The sequence below is a fragment of the Erpetoichthys calabaricus genome, chromosome 3 (assembly GCF_900747795.2).
Source record: "Erpetoichthys calabaricus chromosome 3, fErpCal1.3, whole genome shotgun sequence".
Lineage (NCBI taxonomy): Eukaryota > Metazoa > Chordata > Cladistia > Polypteriformes > Polypteridae > Erpetoichthys > Erpetoichthys calabaricus.
In genome coordinates this window covers 252836954-252856590 of record NC_041396.2, presented here as the reverse complement: position 1 = coordinate 252856590, position 19637 = coordinate 252836954, and the positions used below count along the sequence as shown (strand labels likewise).

The window sequence follows — 19637 nt, the reverse complement described above, 5'->3', positions numbered from 1 at the left end:
CTAACCACAGGTCTTCTGTGGATGTTGGCTTCCTCACATCCTTCTGTCTCTTCATATAATCCCAGACACACTCGATGATGTTGAGATCAGGGCTCTGTGGGGGCCATACCATCACTTCCAGGACGTCTTGTTCTTCTTTACGCTGAAGATAGTTCTTAATGACTTTGGCTGTATGTTTGGGGTCGTTGTCCTGCTGCAGAATAAATTTGGGGCCAATCATACGCCTCCCTGATGGTATTGCATGATGGATAAGTATCTGCCTGTATTTCTCAGCATTGAGAACACCATTAATCCTGACCACATCTCCAACTCCATTTGCAGAAATGCAGCCCCAAATGTTCAAGGAACCTCCACCATGCTTCACTGTTGCCTACAGACACTCATTATTGTATCGCTCTCCAGCCCTTCGACGAACAATCTGCCTTCTGCTACAGCCAAATATTTCAAATTTTGACTCATCAGTCCAGAGCACCTGCTGCCATTTTTTTGCACCCCAGTTCCTATGTTTTCGTGCATACTTGAGTCGCTTGGCCTTGTTTCCACGTCGGAGGTATGGCTTTTTGGCTGCAACTCTTCCATGAAGACCACTTCTGGCCAGACTTCTCCGGACAGTAGATGGGTGTACCTGGGTCCCACTGGTTTCTGACAGTTCTGAGCTGATGGCACTGCTGGACATCTTCCAATTTCGAAGGGTAATAAGCTTGATGTGTCTTTCATCTGCTGCACTAAGTTTCCTTGGCCGACCACTGCTTCTACGATCCTCAATGTTGCACGTTTCTTTGTGCTTCTTCAAAAGAGCTTTAACAGGACATTCTGAAACCCCAGTCTGCTTTGAAATCTTTGTCTGGGAGAGACCTTGCTGATGCAGTAGCTTGTGTCTTGTTGCTGTGCTCAATCTTGCCATTACATGAAACTGTCTTCCACAACCTCACCTTGGCAGCAGAGTTTGGCTGTTCCTCACCCAGTTTTAACCGTCCAACACAGCTGTTTTTGTTTCAGTTAATGACTGTGTTTCAACCTACGTGTGACATTGATGATCATTAGCACCTGTTTGGTACACCTCATCATACACCTGACTAGAATCCTACAAAATCCCTGACTTTGTGCAAGTGGACCTATAAGAATTGTATGCTGGTTTGAAGGCAAAAGGTAGTAAAACCAAATATTGATTTGATTTAGATTTTTCTTTTGTTCGCTCACTTTGCATTTTGTAAATTGATAACAATAAACAATCATTATTTATATTTCTGAAAGCATTCTTTGTTTACAGCATTTTTTCACACCTGCCTAAAACTTTTACACAGTACTGTATATATATACATTCATACATACATACATGCACACACACGAGCTATTAGGCAGTGACAGACAGAGGATGATTAGGAGACAGAATGGACAGGGCCAAGACATCAGGATAAACACTCCTCTTTTTGAAAGATGCTCAGGGACTTTTAATGACTACAGAGAGTTAGGGCGTATGGCATTGGGACCCACAAACAAACCATAGGGTAAGTGCCCCCTGCTGGTCTCACCAATGCCTTTTCCAGCAGCAACCCAAACCTTTCCTAGATGGTCTCCCATCCAAGTACTGGCCAGGCCCAAACATGCTTAGTATCAGGAGGATGACCGGTTCTGAAGCACAGGTGGTATGGCTGCTTGTTACCATTGCAAATATAACACAACAGATATACAGTTCTCTCTCCATAATGTTTGGGACAAAGACGGTAGTCGTCTCTGACACATACACATCTGCCTCCTGAAGACTGTTATCTGTCAGACATTTGGGGATTTTTCTTTAGCAGAGCGAGGATTCTTCTGTCATCAGCAGTGGATGTCTTCCTTAGCTTACCAGTCCCATCTTTAATGGTTTTATTTTTGTTTTTCAGCCTCATAATGGCTTCTTTGACTGTCATTGGCGTAGGTCTTGCTCTCATGTTGAACAATGGAAAATACAAACTCCAAATATTAGAAGCAAGCCAAGGTATCTTAAGAAGCAATGAAACACAGCTGAGAAATCACAAACACCTGTGACGAAAATTGTCCCAAACATTATGCTGTCCTGAAATGGGGGTACCATGTAGAAAAAGTGTTGTAATTTCTACAAAAAGTGTGACTGACGTGTGTGCAAATATTCTTAAATGAAAGTCTGCAATGTGCACTTTATTTAATCACGTCTGAATTGTTTGATTTGTAATTTTACACTGTGGAGCAGAGGGGTAAATCCAGGAAAAATGTGTCTTTGTCCTAGACTTTATGGAGGGCACTGTAGATTTAAAGTTATTCCTAACTGATTTAAAGTTATTCCTAACTGTAAATATTTATCTGTTATAAGCTGAATTATGTGTATTTTGCATGGGCCAGCATTCACTATTCACTGCACACAGTAGACTCTGACTGATCCACAAGCCAAGAATGCAAAAGACAATTTATATTGTTATTTACTTTTAACATTTTAAAATTATGTTAAATTTCTATTTACATGTAATATTTTATTTGGTATACGGTGTGTGGGTGTGTTTGTGTGTGTCCTGCGGTGGGTTGGCACCCTGCCCGGGATTGGTTCCTGCCTTGTGCCCTGTGTTGGCTGGGATTGGCTCCAGCAGACCCCCGTGACCCTGTGTTCGGATTCAGCGGGTTGGAAAATGGATGGATGGATACAAACTAAGAATTTTCAGATTTTAACAGAGTTGGAAAAAAAAATTTTACTAAAAAGGCACATGTCAAAAGTCAGTAAGTTCTTAGAATCATGTTATTGTTTTTATTTGCACTGTAATAAGCTATGTTTGTTTTGCACACAGAGTGGGGTGTTTCAGCTTTTGTGAAGTGAAACAACATCACAAGGAGGAGGAAATTCATTTGCATAAATTTTAGTAAATGCCAAAAAAAAAAAAAGATCAAAAATACAGTATTTTATATTTGACATGGACAATCAGAAGCAGGGCATGAATACTTCACAACAAGGAGTAAGGCATAGCCTTTTCAACAGCCACAAATTGCACATTAATTTAAAGGAATACTAGGGGTCTTCGCCCCCTGCTCGCTTCGCTCACCAACCCCTATGTTTGGTTAATCGGATATACAATTTAAATTTTTTTCTTCTTTGGAATTGTTTCAATTTCATTATTTACACTTTTACTTTAAAGCTTCATTGAAAACAATATTTTTTGGAGATACATTGTGACAAAACAACGTATAACTGCCCGTGAGTGAATATTGTTTCTGTTTCTCTAATAAATAATCCGAATTTTTCTAACGTTTGTCCCTGTGATTTATTGATTGTTATAGCAAAAGCTATTCTCACGCTAAACTGTAAACATTTTAATATGAATGGCATATCACGATCTCCTTTGGTGTGTAATGTTATTCGCGGAATATATACATTACCTTTCTTTTTGCCTGTTAAAATTTGCATCGCTTCTCCGTGATCATCAATATACACCCGACCGAATTGTGTATTCTTTGAAATTCAACTTGTCGTTGCTTTAAGTGTTCCGGGACCACAGATTCTCATAGCATATGGTTCATTATTGAGTAAATCCACGTTTTGTGCATTGAATGATGCAAATGCAAAAAGACTTTGTTGTCTACTCTTTGCCTTTTATTTCTGACCTCGATTTGTCCTGCTATTTTTTCAATTACACCTGGTTCTGATGATTAATCACCTTTTGATTGCGGTAATGCGATCTTTTCTATATTCTTTGATACTGTAGTGGCTGACATGATAAAGTGTCACAAAAGTTTTACTTGAACAATCGCCGACTTCCTAACCCTAAACACAACTTTCTAGCACCCTCTCCAACCCCTCCTCCCCCGGGTCTCGCCCCCCCTTACCACATCAATCAATACCCCACCATCAGTCTTTCGTGCTCTACTCCGCCCTCCCTCAATTGGACCGAACAGTCACTGAAAACCAAAAAGGTCTCAACTTGGCTGGGACGCTACAATACTTTCGAATTTTACTGCTTTCATATTCTGTACCTTTGTCTGCATGTGTATTGCGCCATCGTTTGTGTGAGCCTGTCGAATTCCACTGCTTTCATAATCTGTTATCTGCCTTTTTTTCTCTCCAACACCTTTGGGTCTCTATTCTCTGTATTGTCCTTATACGCTTTATATGTGCTGGGAGCACAGGATATGTGTGTACTGCGTGCTTTTACACAACTGAGTGTTTTTTGATGGGTGTGTTCTTATATGATATCTTTTGTAAGTAGGGTGTGTCTTGCAAGAATTTCATGTTCCAAGTCCCTGCGAGTAGGCCCTGGGACAATCTCTTGGCACCAAGTCTCATGTTTACGGTCCCCGCGAGACACTCTGTGGCAAGTCTCTTTTGTCTCGCGGGTCTTTTAAATGTCTTCTGAGAACTTCCGAGAAGATCACATATTGTCGCTTTGCTTTTGCTTTCCAGGATTTTTTTTTTTATAATAGAGAGATAAGGTCAATATTGTCACAATTACATATTTGACATATGTCACACATATTCTTTTTTTAAAATGCATGGCATGCAATCTGACCGGCATGCTGGTCAGACATCAAAAATGTGCATGGGTGCTAAACCAGTATTCAGAACTCTTAATTCAGATTTGCATTTTGATACTTTTGCCAATTTTATTTGATAAATAAAAAAAAGAATCATATTTTGCACAATTGTAGAATGACTGGACATTGTCACTGCAGCAACCAACACTGAAATACAAACTAACAAGAAAATAAGGGAGGTTGGTTGGCTTTTGTTGTAATGGAGTTCATTAAAAGGACTCACTGTTATGGCTGTGCCTAGATCACATTTCTGTAAACTGCATGAAAATACAGGAAATTTTTATAAATAAACATGCATTTAAAAATTACTGCATAAAGGATAAGATTTTGCATCCATTGTTCCAGCATTTAGAGACTTTTACAGAAGAAATGTATCAAGATCTCCTATACTAATTCTCATTATATATATATGTGATAGAGACACTGCATTTTAAAAGTTTTCTGAACAGATACAATAGCACTAGACAAGGCAAACTTGAAAACAAAAAGGATAAAACAAGATGGAAAATCACAATGAAAGAGATGAAAACTACAAAATCCCAACCAATCTCCTCACCAAGTTCAAGCACTTCTGGCTTACGGTGTATTTCTAGGTTTTCCTTGTGGACAGAATCCAGCTCCTGGGGACAAGCTCATTCAATATCATGAATTCAGAAAATGAATGCAAGGATTAAGTTGTTAGAGTAAAACTACACTTTTGCCTGGCAAAAATTTGCTGAGTGTTTACTTTTAAAGAAAATACATTAACTTTGAAGGACTTCTAATTGCAGTTTTTAATGCAAGGCAAAAAAACCTCCAGGCAATAATCTTGTACCGAGAGAAGATCAGATAACAAAAGTGACATATGAGTGGCAATGCTGGAAGTCAAGGATGTGTTAATTTGTTAATACAAATAATGCTAAAACACCAACCAACAAAAATGAACAATACAACTGTTAAAGCCACACTAATCTACACCCACAATAAAAATATTTTTTGCTCACTACTTTAAATTCATTAATGAGCAGTGCACTTTGTAGTCAAATGCTCCATCCATGGTATATATGGGTAATCCCCATACTCATAGCTGATCTCTAGAGAAACCAAAGAATATACTTCTACCAATTTAAAAAAAAATGGATTGGACAGTTCAAGAGCTTCTCCTCCCTAAACAACCACAGCATGTTAAAAGTTCCCATTTTAAAATGAGCCTTTTAGTTCATTGCTCTAATGTCGAGTTCATCTGAAATCCTTCAATTTTCTGTAGCCTCGTTGTTCACGGACTAACTTAAGTGTGTAATACAAATGGTGGAGTATGGGCATCCACTAACCACAGATGGCATGTTAATCCATTGAAGGGCATGTTCACCCACACATCAACATTCTCATAGAATGGAACAGCTTAGTGTCTCCAGTCAAAAACATTTGCAATGTTCACTCAAAAAGGAGGCCCAGCTGGCAGTCAAAGCAAACAAATAAGGCAACAATAAAAACACATCACAAATAATTACTGTACAACAGGTTAATAATGCTGATACATATTTAAATATTTGGCAAAACACTCAAACAAGCTTACAAAAAATTCTTGAGAGTGTTCATTCGAACAATGAATTAAAAATGGTCCCGGCAGTACAGTGGAACAGTATTTTGTCAAGGGTGTCTAAAGCAGGACATGCTCCCAACCTGAGCAAACAGCACACCCTTTCTTTTATGCAAACACAGACTTGTTTATCCTTCACAGGCTCACCTTCAACTAAGCGATCACTTAATGCAGGTTGACATTGCACAGGTAACCCGTTTTATAAAATAAACGCAGAAAAAAAAAAAAAACTGTAAAACAATACACTCTTTATTGTAGCTGCATAATTTGTCAAAAAATATGCAGTGTTTCCTGAAGGACAGACACTAGAGAAAAGTTCTGTAAAGGTGGACACCAAAAATATTACATTTATAGACACCTGGAAAGGGCCTCAGAAATTACATTGTTTAAATGATAGATAGATAGATAGATAGATAGATAGATAGATAGATAGATAGATAGATAGATAGATAGATAGATAGATAGATAGATAGATAGATAGATAGATAGATAGATAGATACTTTATTAATCCCGATGGGAAATTCACAGCTGATGTAAGATTTTCAGATGATATGTAGCAATAAAACAATGATAACTTTCAAAATTAACAACAGTATGATACATTCATTACGGCAGCATATTTGCTTAAAGACCAGTTTGAGGCTTCACGTTATCTTACCAGAAGCCAAAATTAAATCAGGTTAGGCACTAAAATTCTGAAGATAAAACAGTGGTGCAGGGAAAATACTGCAAAAAGCACCCCATGTGTATGCAGATTACCAAAGCACATCCTTTTGATGTTTATGTATTTACGTCACCTGCTGTTGCTTTAGAATACTTGATTTTTTTATTAATTTAGCAGACACCTTTATCCAACTTGACTTACAAACAAGTTATAATATATGCAAGAATGATTTGAAGGTACTGGGGGTATTTTGCAGAGATGCAGAAGCAGAAAAGAGAGACTTCTGGAGGAGACATATGGAAAGACCATTGAACCTGGACCTGGAACTATTGAGGAGCAGAACCATTCAGAGAACTGTAAATCAAGACAAGAGTTTTGATGTGGATCCATGAAGCAACAGGAACCCAGTGGAGAGACAAAAGCAGAGTAGTAGTAGGAGTTAAATGATGGACAAAGAACACCAGCAGAGTAGATGCATTCTGGAGGAGCTGAAGAGGCCTGATAGAAGCTGAAGGAAGCCTCGCAGGAGTCAGCTGCAATAGTCTAGCCAAGAGAGCACCAGTGTCTGAAGAATGAGTTGCATGGCGTAATTAGTGAGGAAGGGTTAACTCCTCTGAATGTTATAAACAAAGAAATGACAGGATTGGGTCATTGAAGAAATATATTCAATGAATGAAAGTGAGGAGTCCTGAATCATGCTAAGATTGTTAACTGTGACTGACGGTGAAAGGGTGACATTTTCAAGTGCAATGTTTAGAAACAAACCTGAGAAGGTAGAATCAGGAGGCAAATGAATACATGTTATCTGACTTTGAAAGATTACGTTTAAGGTGATGACCATTCATCCATGGCAAGGGGGCAAAGAGATGGCTGGAGATTTGTGCTTAAACCTGTGTGTTGTAAGAGAGAAATGAGAGGAAGAGCTGTGTATCATCAGCATAGATGGCAGGAAAATCCATGAGAAGAATTAACATTGCCTAAGGAATGAATGTAGAGAGAAAAGGGAAACGGACCCAACACTAATCCTTGAGGCATACCTGTGGAGAGTTTCTGGGGAAAAGACAAAGATTTAGACCAGGAGACACAAAAGAATCCATCACAGAGGTAGGACTTGAACTAGCCCAAAGAAAAGCCACCGATTCCAAGCTTATTGAGGGAAAAGATAAGTGGTTAATAGTATTGAAAGCTAATTAAAACAAGAACTTTGGATAGAGAAGCAGCTTGAGCAGATCTAAAGGCATTTCTGACTGAAAGCTGTGTGGTCTCAGTAGAGTGACCGTTGTAGAACTAATTTTTGTTATACATTCCCATGCATGTTTCAATGTAAAGGGTTCATCCATCCATTATCCAACCCACTATATCCTAACTACAGGGTCACGGGGGTCTGCTGGAGCCAATCCCAGCCAGCACGGGGCGTAAGGCAGGAAACAAACCCTGGGCAGGGCGCCAGTGTAAAGGGTTCATGAGTTAAAAAATATCTTCAAATCAAATTGGATCAGAAATGTACTGTGGCAGTAACAAGTTGAAACAAACACAGTGTTGGTGTGATAACAGTTTAGTGCAGACACAACAATACAGTTTTACTCTCCTGCATTCAGGAAAGTAGTTACAAAAGTAACTACAGTATATAGCTACTGTTCATTTGCAAAGAACCTTGGGATGTTATTTGCTATAGAACGGCATTATACAAAATAAAGGCTATTTAAAGTTTTTTTTAACATTAAACAATAATGGAAATACCAGAACCCTCATGTTTGTAGATCATATACATATTTTGTCTTCACTCGTGGATGAAGATATGGAACAGGTGGGCACAGAGATCAGTGGTAGCATAGTGACTTCACTTGAGCATTTGTTTTCTTGCCTTTGGAACAGCCACTGCCTAGAGCTCCGCTTGTGTAGTCCCCAGTCTTTCCATCATGTGAATGCTGCATAACAAGTTACTAAACAACAAACCATGCTGAAAAGGACCAGAGGCAAATGGGGGGTATAAAAAGGTAGAACTAGGGTCTGCCCATTCCCAATAGAAGGCAGCTAAGTTCTGAATATGTTCAGGTTTTCAATTAATGAGTTTCATTGTGCTATAACACAATTTTTGGCTTATATTTTAGATGCAAGTGTAACAATCAGTGGGATTAAAAGAATTAAAACAACAAATAATGTATAAAATAAGCAGCTGAGATGCTATGGCATTTAGCAGAGACAAGAGACAAAAAATAGCATGCGCATGCCATTAAACTTAAAATAGAATGTTATTATATTGTTATTATAGGGATCTGTTTTTGCTGTTTTTTGGGCCAGGGGTTTTACTACTCCCTTCTCCATTTCAGGATGTACTGTATAAGCTTGGTCTTGTTTTAAATGTGAAAGCCACAGGCTTGAATTTGCATTACTGAGCCAGGGTTACTTAATATTTCAAGACCTACGTAGTGGTTTGAAGCTTTCTTTAAGCCCTGCTTTCTGTCCTAATTCGAATGGAAGAGATAGTATTTTAAAGAAAAGCACGAGGAAGCACAACATAGTCAACACAAAGCAAGCAAGGATCAAAAACTGGGATATCAAGCCACACTTTTTTCAAGTTCAAAACAGAAAAACAAAATTTAAGTCAAAATGTCATTGTCAAAAGTATGTTCCTCAAAAAGTGTTTAAAAAAAAAGAAAATCAAAATGGCATCCAAAACACTCAAATTTATTTTTAATACTATCAAATAAAATATTTCAAGACCTACGTAGTGGTTTGAAGCTTTCTTTAAGCCCTGCATTCTGTCCTAATTCGAATGGAAGAGATAGTATTTTAAAGAAAAGCACGAGGAAGCACAACATAGTCAACACAAAGCAAGCAAGGATCAAAAACTGGGATATCAAAGCCACACTTTCTTCAAGTTCAAAACAGAAAAACAAAATTAAAGTCAAAATGTCATTGTCAAAAGTATGTTCCTCAAAAAGTGTTTAAAAAAAAAGAAAATCAAAATGGCATCCAAAACACTCAAATTTATTTTTAATACTATCAAATAATGTTCAAAAAATAAAACAAACCAGATAAACAGAACCTTCACATCCAAAACCCATAAATGGTCACAAACAGCCAAATAAGATAAACCGAAGGCAAAGAAGAATTAAAAACAGGAACAGTTTATAACACATTTAGTGATAAAAACATTGGGCGAACAGGTGCACTATGATGGACATGTAAGGAAACAGTCAAGGAAGAAGTCCAAAATAAAAAAAATAAAAAAAGATATAGGTGGAAGTAGTCACAGGCAGAAGGACAATGATGCCCAAGGCTGTTACATATACAGTAGAAGTAGGGTATAAAATTACATAATGTTCAATGGGCTGTTTTTTTTTCCCTCTTTTCATTTTTTAGATTTTGTAAAACACAAATCAATCAAGGACACAATCACTACTACATCTCATACATTTATGTTTCATTTCAGTTTCAAACCTTTCCTCAATTAACTCGGAGAGCTAAGTGATCAGATAGTCCAATGTAACACACACTCTCATGCATATCTCGTGCATTGAGACATCAAACAGGTTCACAGAGGCCCAAGTGAGTTTATTTTTAACAAAGTCTAAAAAAGCTTAAGACTGTTCTTCACAGAGGAAACTAATTTTTTTTTTCTAATTTTAAGAAAGTCAGAGTTCTTCCAAATGATTAATACGGTGAGCAAGCAATGCAGTAGAAGATATCAGAACAGACTTTCATGACAGTTACTGTAAATAATGGTATTACTGCATTTAAAACAATTATGAATCCCTCCAAAAGTGTCAAACAGATGTGAAAGGGGGTTGTTGTTCTTATGTGAGAGGCTTGTAGTCAATGGTATCTCATGTGGCACTTTGGTCTGGGAGCTTCGTAATTAGTAGCATTACCCGCATAATTCACCAAGGGCACTTAAGTCTGCAGTATATAAAAATATGCATATTGTAAAACAGTCAAAGGAGTAATAATAGTTAAATATTAAAAATAAACAGTCACAGGAAGGTTAATTTGTATAAAGTGGACATATTCAAATTATTATCAGATGCCTATTTCTGTATGCTAATCACCATCATACACAACTTTATAGATTAACATTTCAAAATATTGCGGAATAAATATTTAATGAGGGAAGACAGCTTAAGCCCATACAATACCATTATATAAACCAACTGCAGCACATGCAGCACCTACTGTACATTCCCATTGGTTCATTATTAGTGCATTATGCATGGCGAAAATATATGCCTGTGTGGTGCATGTTCCTCCATATACAGTATGTCTTAACGTTCCACCATATTTTAATTAGTGTTCAAAGGGCAAACATAGGAAAATATTTATTTCGTATCACTTGGTCTAATTTGATCACATGATCATTTAGGTTAACCATGAGAGAAAACAGACTTCATAATCATTGTCTTCACAGTTTTATGCTGTGATGTTGTTTGGAAATAATGCAAATTAATTCATTCATCTTTGAATTCATACAGTACCGATGATGGCTGTTACTTCAGTGAAGTATTCCAATTGTGTATTTGTAAGCCACAAATAAGAGATCAGGGCACATCAGTTCATATCGGACCTCCACAATATATATTTTTTTAATCGTTTTAACATTTTTATCATATAACATCACTCAGTCATATTTTATGTGGTTACAGCAAACACATGCAGATTAGGTCGTACAAGAGACACCTCTGGGATTTGAATATTCCCCACCTAAGCTTTGTACCATCATGCTATCTTACAGTTTGTTGCTGGCTTATTGGGTGGGTCTTACACCACATACGGTATCCAAATCTTTTCTTTCTAAACACTTAGGAGAAACGTTTAACCTGGAAAAACAACATTCTAAACGTTTGAATTTAGTTAAGCTTAAAATGAGTCCTGATAGGCAAATAATCCAAGCTAAAGGGGAGTCTGCTTAGCAAACAGCTGACACTGTCACACCCAGTGCAATTATTCCTCCTATTTGCCTAAGAACTGTCTTTTCCAGAGGTTTTAAACAAATGATTGGTTATTCAGAAGTTATAAGACTTTAAAATATCTTCTCAGTTGGGTATGTCAGCTTTCTCAGAATTAGATGATTCAGGCCTCAGAGTCTGTTTTGTTCCTTAACATTTGAACCCTCAAAGTGCTCACTGGACGCAACCACATGGAATCTCACTTCACAGATGTGAAACCCACGGCTACTGTAGGAAAAAGGGCACAGCCTTCACTTACCATTGGGAATTTGACAGAATTAGTTGACACTGTTGTTGCTTTTAAAAAGATACTACAATAGCACTAAGTCATTCATTGTTTGTCATTTTTAAGCAGGTTGCCATACACAAATTGGCCATAAAAACTGAAGGGGGGATCAAACTGAAACATACCAAGGATGATAGAAGGCACTCTCAAATTATCTCCATACAAAGTAGAATGCTGAAGTGTTCAAAACTGCATTTTTATTACCAATAAAGAACACAAAGGAGAGTTTAACAAAATGAGCAAAAATAATTCACAAATTAAAAGAAAACAATAAATCCTACAATCCTAAACTAGATGGTTAGCCTTCCTATTAGATGTGGTGGCTGACACATCCATCTCAGTACTACACAAGTACTCTTTTTCAGTCAATTCCTGTACCAGTTTCGCAGATCCTCTAGACTATCATATCTCACTGGTTGAGTGCATGCCCACAACCCTTTCAGCTCTAGGCTCACTGAACCTTTGACAGTAAATGTGAATTTCCCCTTGGGATTAATAAAGTATCTATCTATCTACAAGGATATTAATCGCCATCCTGGAATCACTTCTAGAACTCCTGGGAACATCCTGCCAGAACTTCTCAGATTTCCCCACCTGTTTGGAGTCCTAGGCCATATTTAAATATTCAGTTTAAAATTAAATTTTATCTACTTTTGTTATCACTGAGGAGATCATATACAAAAAGTACCTTCATTTTAATCACATGCATCATCTACAGAATTATATCTTTATTCAAAAGAGATCAAATAGTAGATGAACACATGCACTGTAAAAAAAAAACAAAAATTGTACTTATAGATGGAGCTTCTGTTACAATGAGTGCCCTAATGTCAGGTATAAATGGAAAAGTGTTAAATGGTAATTTTACTAAATTTCCTTGGAATAAACTGAAGGTATTTCTTCAGAAGCAGATCAGCTATTAAAGGTTTACTTTCAAGATTTGAAAAGCTTAGTCATTGAAACTTAGTCATTCATAATGATTAACCTAAAACACACTTTTGTATCTTCCTTGTAACCATGTAATAATATAGGTGGGCATAGAAAATGAATGCATGAATGTAAAAATCACCGTTGCGGAATTTTATCCCATTTGCAATTGCTTCTAAAATGCCCCCGCGACGTGACCTCGGATAAGTGGGAGACAATGGTTGGATGGTGGTTACTTTACTAAGCTCCTGCTCTCTTGACTGTACTCTGTAATGACTCTTACTGTAATGGGACACCTGGGTTCAGGCAAGTTTTTTCCAAATATAGGGATGGGCAAAATTAGGTTTACAGTTGTGAGTATGCAAAACAAAGTTTAATCAGGTATTTTTTTTATTAATTAATGTATTATTCCTTTGTATTATTTGCCTTGGCGGCACCGTGGCGCAGTGGGTAATGCTGCTGCCTTGCAGTTAAAAGACCCGGGTTCGCTTCCCGCATCCTCCCTGCATGGAGTTTGCATGTTCTCCCCGTGCCTGCGTGGGTTTCCTCTGGGTGCTCCGGTTTCCTCCCACAGTCCAAAGACATGCAGGTTAGGTGCATTGGCGATCCTAAAATTGTCCTTGGTGTGTGTGTGTGCCCTGTGGTGGGCTGGCGCCCTGCCAGGGGTTTGTTCCTGCCTTGCGCCCTGTGTTGGCTGGGATTGGCTCCAGCAGACACCCATGACCCTGTGTTAGGATATAGAAGATTGGATAATGGATGGATTACTTGTCATCTTCTTATTATTGTTATTAGCAAGTAGATTACAAGAATATGTAAATAATGAAGGCTGGAAATTTGAGCACCTGTGCCATTTTTTTGAGTTAATAAAATTAAAAGCTATTGACTTAATAAAGCTATTGTAAATAATCATAACCTGCATGTCTTTCTCCACATGAACAACTGTAAACCTACTTTTGCCTACCCCTGTATAATCCTGTGTACTATGTTATATCCAAATTTTGATACTATGAAAAATTTAACTTGTGGTGCTTAAGAAGGTGCACCATATAACAAAAAGACTGAAATTGAAAATTGCTACATGGGCATCAGCAAGTAACCACCAATACTGCACTATTGCTTGTCAACATGACTTTGCATTTACTTACTATCACTAATTCATCATCATTATATAGAAGTTGTTCCAACATTCCTATACAACATTTCTCTCTTTAGCCAGGTGAAATTTCTAAAACTAGAGACACGCAGTATATGAGAGAAAAATAAACTTGTCCTGCTTTAAGACCAATTTCCAGCTGGATGTCTGCCAAAGACACTGTCTCTGTCTTACCCACTTTACCAGCCATTTTCTTTCTCTTATATTTGAATAAACTGGAGGGTAGCTGACTAACCAGCTAACCTCAGTCTTCTCATGTTTTCTCTCAATAGGGGTCTTAGCGTCCTTTTGGATTTATTTTTATCACATTTGGCAGCATGAAGTTCTTTATTTTCTTGTCCTTTGCTGCCTCCTGGGTTTTAGCAAATACGTTTAAAAATATGTTACTTAATACCAAATAGTGTGGAAGACAGTAGGACTTTAGGGACTTTCAAAACTAGACTTATTATTTATTTTAGAATTAGCAACTGGATAGGACTTGTGAGCTTTGTTGGGATGCTCTCATCTAGATTGTTCTAATACATTTGCATTATTTTTTAGTGCTGGGTCACTAAAAGTCAAACAACCTATTAGTGGTTGGAAACGCTTGACACTTGACTATGACAGAGAAAAACAGAGAGAGGCCAGAATAGTATGAAAAAGACCTCAAGATCAATTGGTGCACTTATCATATTGAATTGCCACAAGCTGGGGACGACGGGACTAGAAAATTAACTTAAGGGAAAACATGAGGACTAACCAGAGGCCATTTCTCTCTAACCAATTAACAGCTGATAGACTGTCTTGGTAATCTGGCCTTTTAAAGGCAACTACAGACTCATGGATATATAGACACCAAAAATAAATAAATGAATAAAAACCGCAACACCCAACATAAAACACATGGCTTGGATAAAGAGGGTTGCCGCTGTCAATAAAAGGCTTCTAGGTAGCTGTAACATGAGGATACTGTATCTATATCTATCTATATATCTATCTATATCTATCTATATCTATCTATATCTATCTATATATATATATATATCTATATATATCTATATATGAAAAAGTTTGGGAACCCCTCTTTATTCTTTGGATTTTTGTTTATCATTGGCTGAGCTTTCAAAGTAGCAACTTCCTTTTAATATATGACATGCCTTATGGAAACAGTAGTATTTCAGCAGTGACATTAAGCTTATTGTATTAACAGAAAATATGTAATATGCATCATAACAAAATTAGACCGGTGCATAAATGTGGGCACCCCAACAGAGATACTTAGTTGAGCGTCCTTTTGCAAATATAACAGCCTCTTGACGCTGTCCTTCTATAGCCTTTGATGAGTGTCTGGATTCCGGATGGAGGTATTTTTGACCATTCTTCATACAAAATCTCTCCAGTTCAGTTAAATTTGATGGCTGCCGAGCATGGACAGCCTGCTTCAAATCATCCTATAGATTTTCAATGATATTCAAGTCAGGGGACTGTGACGGCCATTCCAGAATATTGTACTTCTCCCTCTGCATGAATGCCTTTGTAGATTTCGAACTGTATTTTGGGTCATTGTCTTGTTGGAATATCCGTCCCCTACGTACTTCGACTTTGTGACTGATGCTTGAACATTATCCTGAATAATTTGTTGATATTGGGTTGAATTCATCCAACCCTCAACTTTAACAAGGGCCCCAGTCCCTGAACTTGCCACACAGCATGACGGAACCTCCACCAAATTTGACAGTAGGTAGCAGGTGTTTTTCTTGGAATACAGTGTTCTTCTTCCGCCTTGCAAAGCACTTTTTGTTATGACCTAATAACTCAATTTTTGTTTCATCAGTCCAAAGCACTTTGTTCTAAAATGAATCTGGCTTGTCTAAATGAGCATTTGCATACAACAAGTGACTCTGTTTGTGGCATGAGTACAGAAAGGGCTTCTTTCTCATCACCCTGCCATACAGATGTTCTTTGTGCAAATTGTGTTGAATTGTAGAACGATGTACAGATACACCACCTGCAGCAAGATGTTCTTGCAGGTCTTTGGAGGTGATCTGTGGGTTGTCTGTAACCATTCTCACAATCCTGCGCATATGCCGCTCCTGTATTTTTCTTGGCCTGCCAGACCTGGGTTTAACAGCAACTGTGTCTGTGGCCTTCCATTTCCTGATTCCATTCCTTACAGTTGAAACTGACAGTTTAAACTTCTGAGATAGTTTTTGTTGCCTTCCCCTAAACCATGATACTAAACAATCTTTGTTTTCAGATCTTTTGAGAGTTGCTTTGAGGATCCCATGCGTCACTCTTCAGAGGAGAGTTAAAGGGAAGCACAACTTGCAACTGACCACCTTAAATACCTTTTCTCATGATTGGACACACCTGTCTATGAAGTTCAAGGCTTAACGAGCTAATCCAACCAGTTTGGTGTTGCAAGTAATCAGTATTGATCAGTTACATGCATTCAAATCAGCAAAATTACAAGGGGACCCAAATTTTTGCACAGCCAGTTTTTCACATTTGATTTAATTTCATACAACTAAATACTGCTTCACTAAAAATCTTTGTTCGAAAAACACCCCAGTACTCAGATGTTCCTAGGAAATGAAAGACATACCACTATTATCTTTTATTTGAAAGTAGAGTAAATTATTATGCAGGCTGAGAGGGGTTCCCAAACTTTTACATATAACTGAATATATAAGACTGAATGAGTATCAGTGTATGTAGCCATAATGAATATCCACAACACTCAAACTGCCAAATTCTGCATAGATTCCACATTTGTACAGGAGAAGACCACAGGCTATAATTTGTTCTAAAGTGTATAGTATGTGATCACACCATGGACTATATACCGTATATTATATATATCACACTGCATATTAAATATATATTAAGCAGAATGTTTTTTGTGAATGTGGCTGCTATGGAAATCCACACTGTTGAACCCATCTCCACCAAACTTTGCATAGAATGCCCACTTATACAGAGGAACACCACTGGCCATTTTTCGTTCAAAGATTTAGTTGGTATCCCAGGTTTGGGTAGTGCCAGGTATCCCTGCTATTATATACATATACAGTAAATTACAGGGTGCTGTACTAGTGAGTTCAGCCCCTGGTGACAGCTCTAGATGCCTTGGTTTCAGTCCAATGCAAGTATGGAAGTTACACATTCATCCCATGTCCAAAATCTGTAATGAACCAAGTTCATTCAGAAGATGTATGAATGGGTAGATGGATTAAATTATAACAAGAATCATTATACACAATATGCAACACTGAATGTACATGTGAAATATAATAAATGTATATGAAATTACAACAGCTTCTACCCCTCTACCATTGACTCTGAACTCTATGCTGCCTCTCCCTGCCCTCAAACATGCCTGTAGTAGCTCATTTACATGCAGTACATTTGTATTGCTTGTGATTACTATTGATGTTATTTATTCATCACTATATATTCACTTAACTATTATTTACTTATTTAGAGAAAAATTCTTTACCCATCTTGTCCTGTGTTTATTTATGTATATGACGCACTATTATTTTGTGCCATTGTTCTGCAATACTGTGTATGGATAGCGTGACAATAAAGCCACTTGACTAACAAATCGAACACATTTGAATGTGTTGTTAACAAATGTAACATTTTTTTTTTCATTTTAAAAGTGTTTGATCTATGAGGCTCAAATAGGATTATTAACGATTCATTCACTAAAGAGATTCTATTTCAGGAAAAATGATACTGTGGTGTAGTAAGGTGTCACACAATTATGTTTAAATGCCAAGGATAAAATAAGCTATATGAGCACCTCACTGCTGAATTTTGGACAAATTTAATGTATTTATAATGGCCTTGTAACTAAATGCAGTATTTAACGTCTTCCTTCCCGTTTCGAAATACCATAGTTTATAATTATAAAATCCTGAAGATTTAGTTGTTTATTTGAATACTGTACGTAAGAATCACTACTTTGTTTCTGGCGCTTTGTAATCGTATCAAACCAGGTGGTAACATTTCATGGTGACATGGCGATTTCTGGTGTTGCCCATTAAATTCTGCTCTGACAAGATGGTTATTAAACAGAGATTACATTTACGGGAAAAGTGTCTATTTTTTTACAATAATTTATTGCCACGTAAACGATCGTTCAATTGATCTCAAACCGCCTAAGTGGCAGTACCTACAGACTAAGAGGATTCCCGTTAATAATACGCAACCTTTTGTTCCAGCCTGTTCATTTGCGAGTTTCCGACCTTAGGAACCAACACCTGACAAATGTGTCGGTGGCTCGCAGCATTTCTATGCCAAAATGCACATGAGATAACACATCTCAGCTGCTTTCTATACTGTACACCCTTATTGAAGTTCAGATCGTAAAAGGCGCTATAAGCAGGAACGCAGCGCACAATTCTAGGCGTTGTCGCGTAACAGCTGTTTCAGGTAGGCTATAGTGGAGCCGCCGCACCTGTCCTCCACTCTCCGACCTGAAAGTTGTATTTGCAGCAGTTGATAAGCTATTAAAGTGGTGACAATTCAACGCTCCCCACAACGGACGGGGCAGGGTAACTATGTCCCTTTGACTTAATTACAATAAAGGTCTGCGCTCACCTCTTTGCACACCGGCAGCTGCCTGCTCTGCCCTGCCACGCCGCCGCACAGCAAGACCACGCTGTTCAGATAAACGAGAGCCCAATGGGAGAAGACCATGTTGCAGTCCGGTGAGCTGGTTGTGAGGATTACCCTGCTCGCGACTGTTTTATATACTCGCGCGACTCGGGGCAGAGGGAACAATGTACCTGCTCTCTTCGGAAAACTTCGATTCTTCTTTCCGAAAAGTAACGAAGCTGCTCTGGTTTGACTGGGTTGATGGGCGTATTTACGTCGACGGGTGTGGTCAAAAAGGGCAGGTGAATGAAGATAAGGGTCGCTGCTGTGGGCGTTTTCGGATGAAAATTAAGTGGAATCTATTCAAAGAACTTAATAAAACAGGTGAGTAGCCTCACCTATATTATTATTAGGAACCGCGTGGAATGGCGTAGCAAGGTTGGAGAACCAGCGCGAGACGACGGGCTCCACGAGCGACATCGCCTCCGATACCACATAGTGGAGCGGGTTAGGTTTGGGTAAGGCTTCACACGAATGATCCTGTAAAGAGAAGAGTCGGTCGGTCTGTCTGTCATTTCTTCGGCTAATGTGTTGATACATTAAGTGTTTTATACTGCAGTAGAGTTACACAGAAGAAGATAGAGACGCAGTTATCGTTGATCCGTTTTGTCGCGGCTACACAAGTATTGAATAGTATTAATACATACGGTGGAACATCTGTTGACCTATCCTTCCATTTCAGGATAATGGATGTTAATAATCGTTCGCACATATGCTTCACCCTCGGCACTTTCAGTGCTGGAATGCATTCGGACAAGGCCTGATTGTAATGATGTGAAAAGCATAAGTCTTGGCGAACCTGTTTCAGAGGCCGACCTGCACTGGTGCAAGGCAGCATCAGGCTGGACTCCAGTCACTGGAGAAAAAGTCATGCATACTTTATAAAGAAGACACCAGAATG

At 38.1% G+C, this 19637-nt stretch overlaps 1 protein-coding gene across 1 annotated transcript in view; it reads right to left on the bottom strand.

Moving 5' to 3' along the window:
• The window catches only part of elapor1 (endosome-lysosome associated apoptosis and autophagy regulator 1), a 136376-nt gene extending 117475 nt beyond the window's left edge, over positions 1–18901 (bottom strand). Inside the window, exon 1 of the mRNA XM_028798082.2 lies at positions 18680–18901. Within this exon, the coding sequence (XP_028653915.1) occupies positions 18680–18778 (99 nt within the window). The 5' untranslated portion in view covers positions 18779–18901. The remainder of the gene's footprint in view (positions 1–18679) is intronic.
• Positions 18902–19637: the final 736 nt, after the last annotated feature.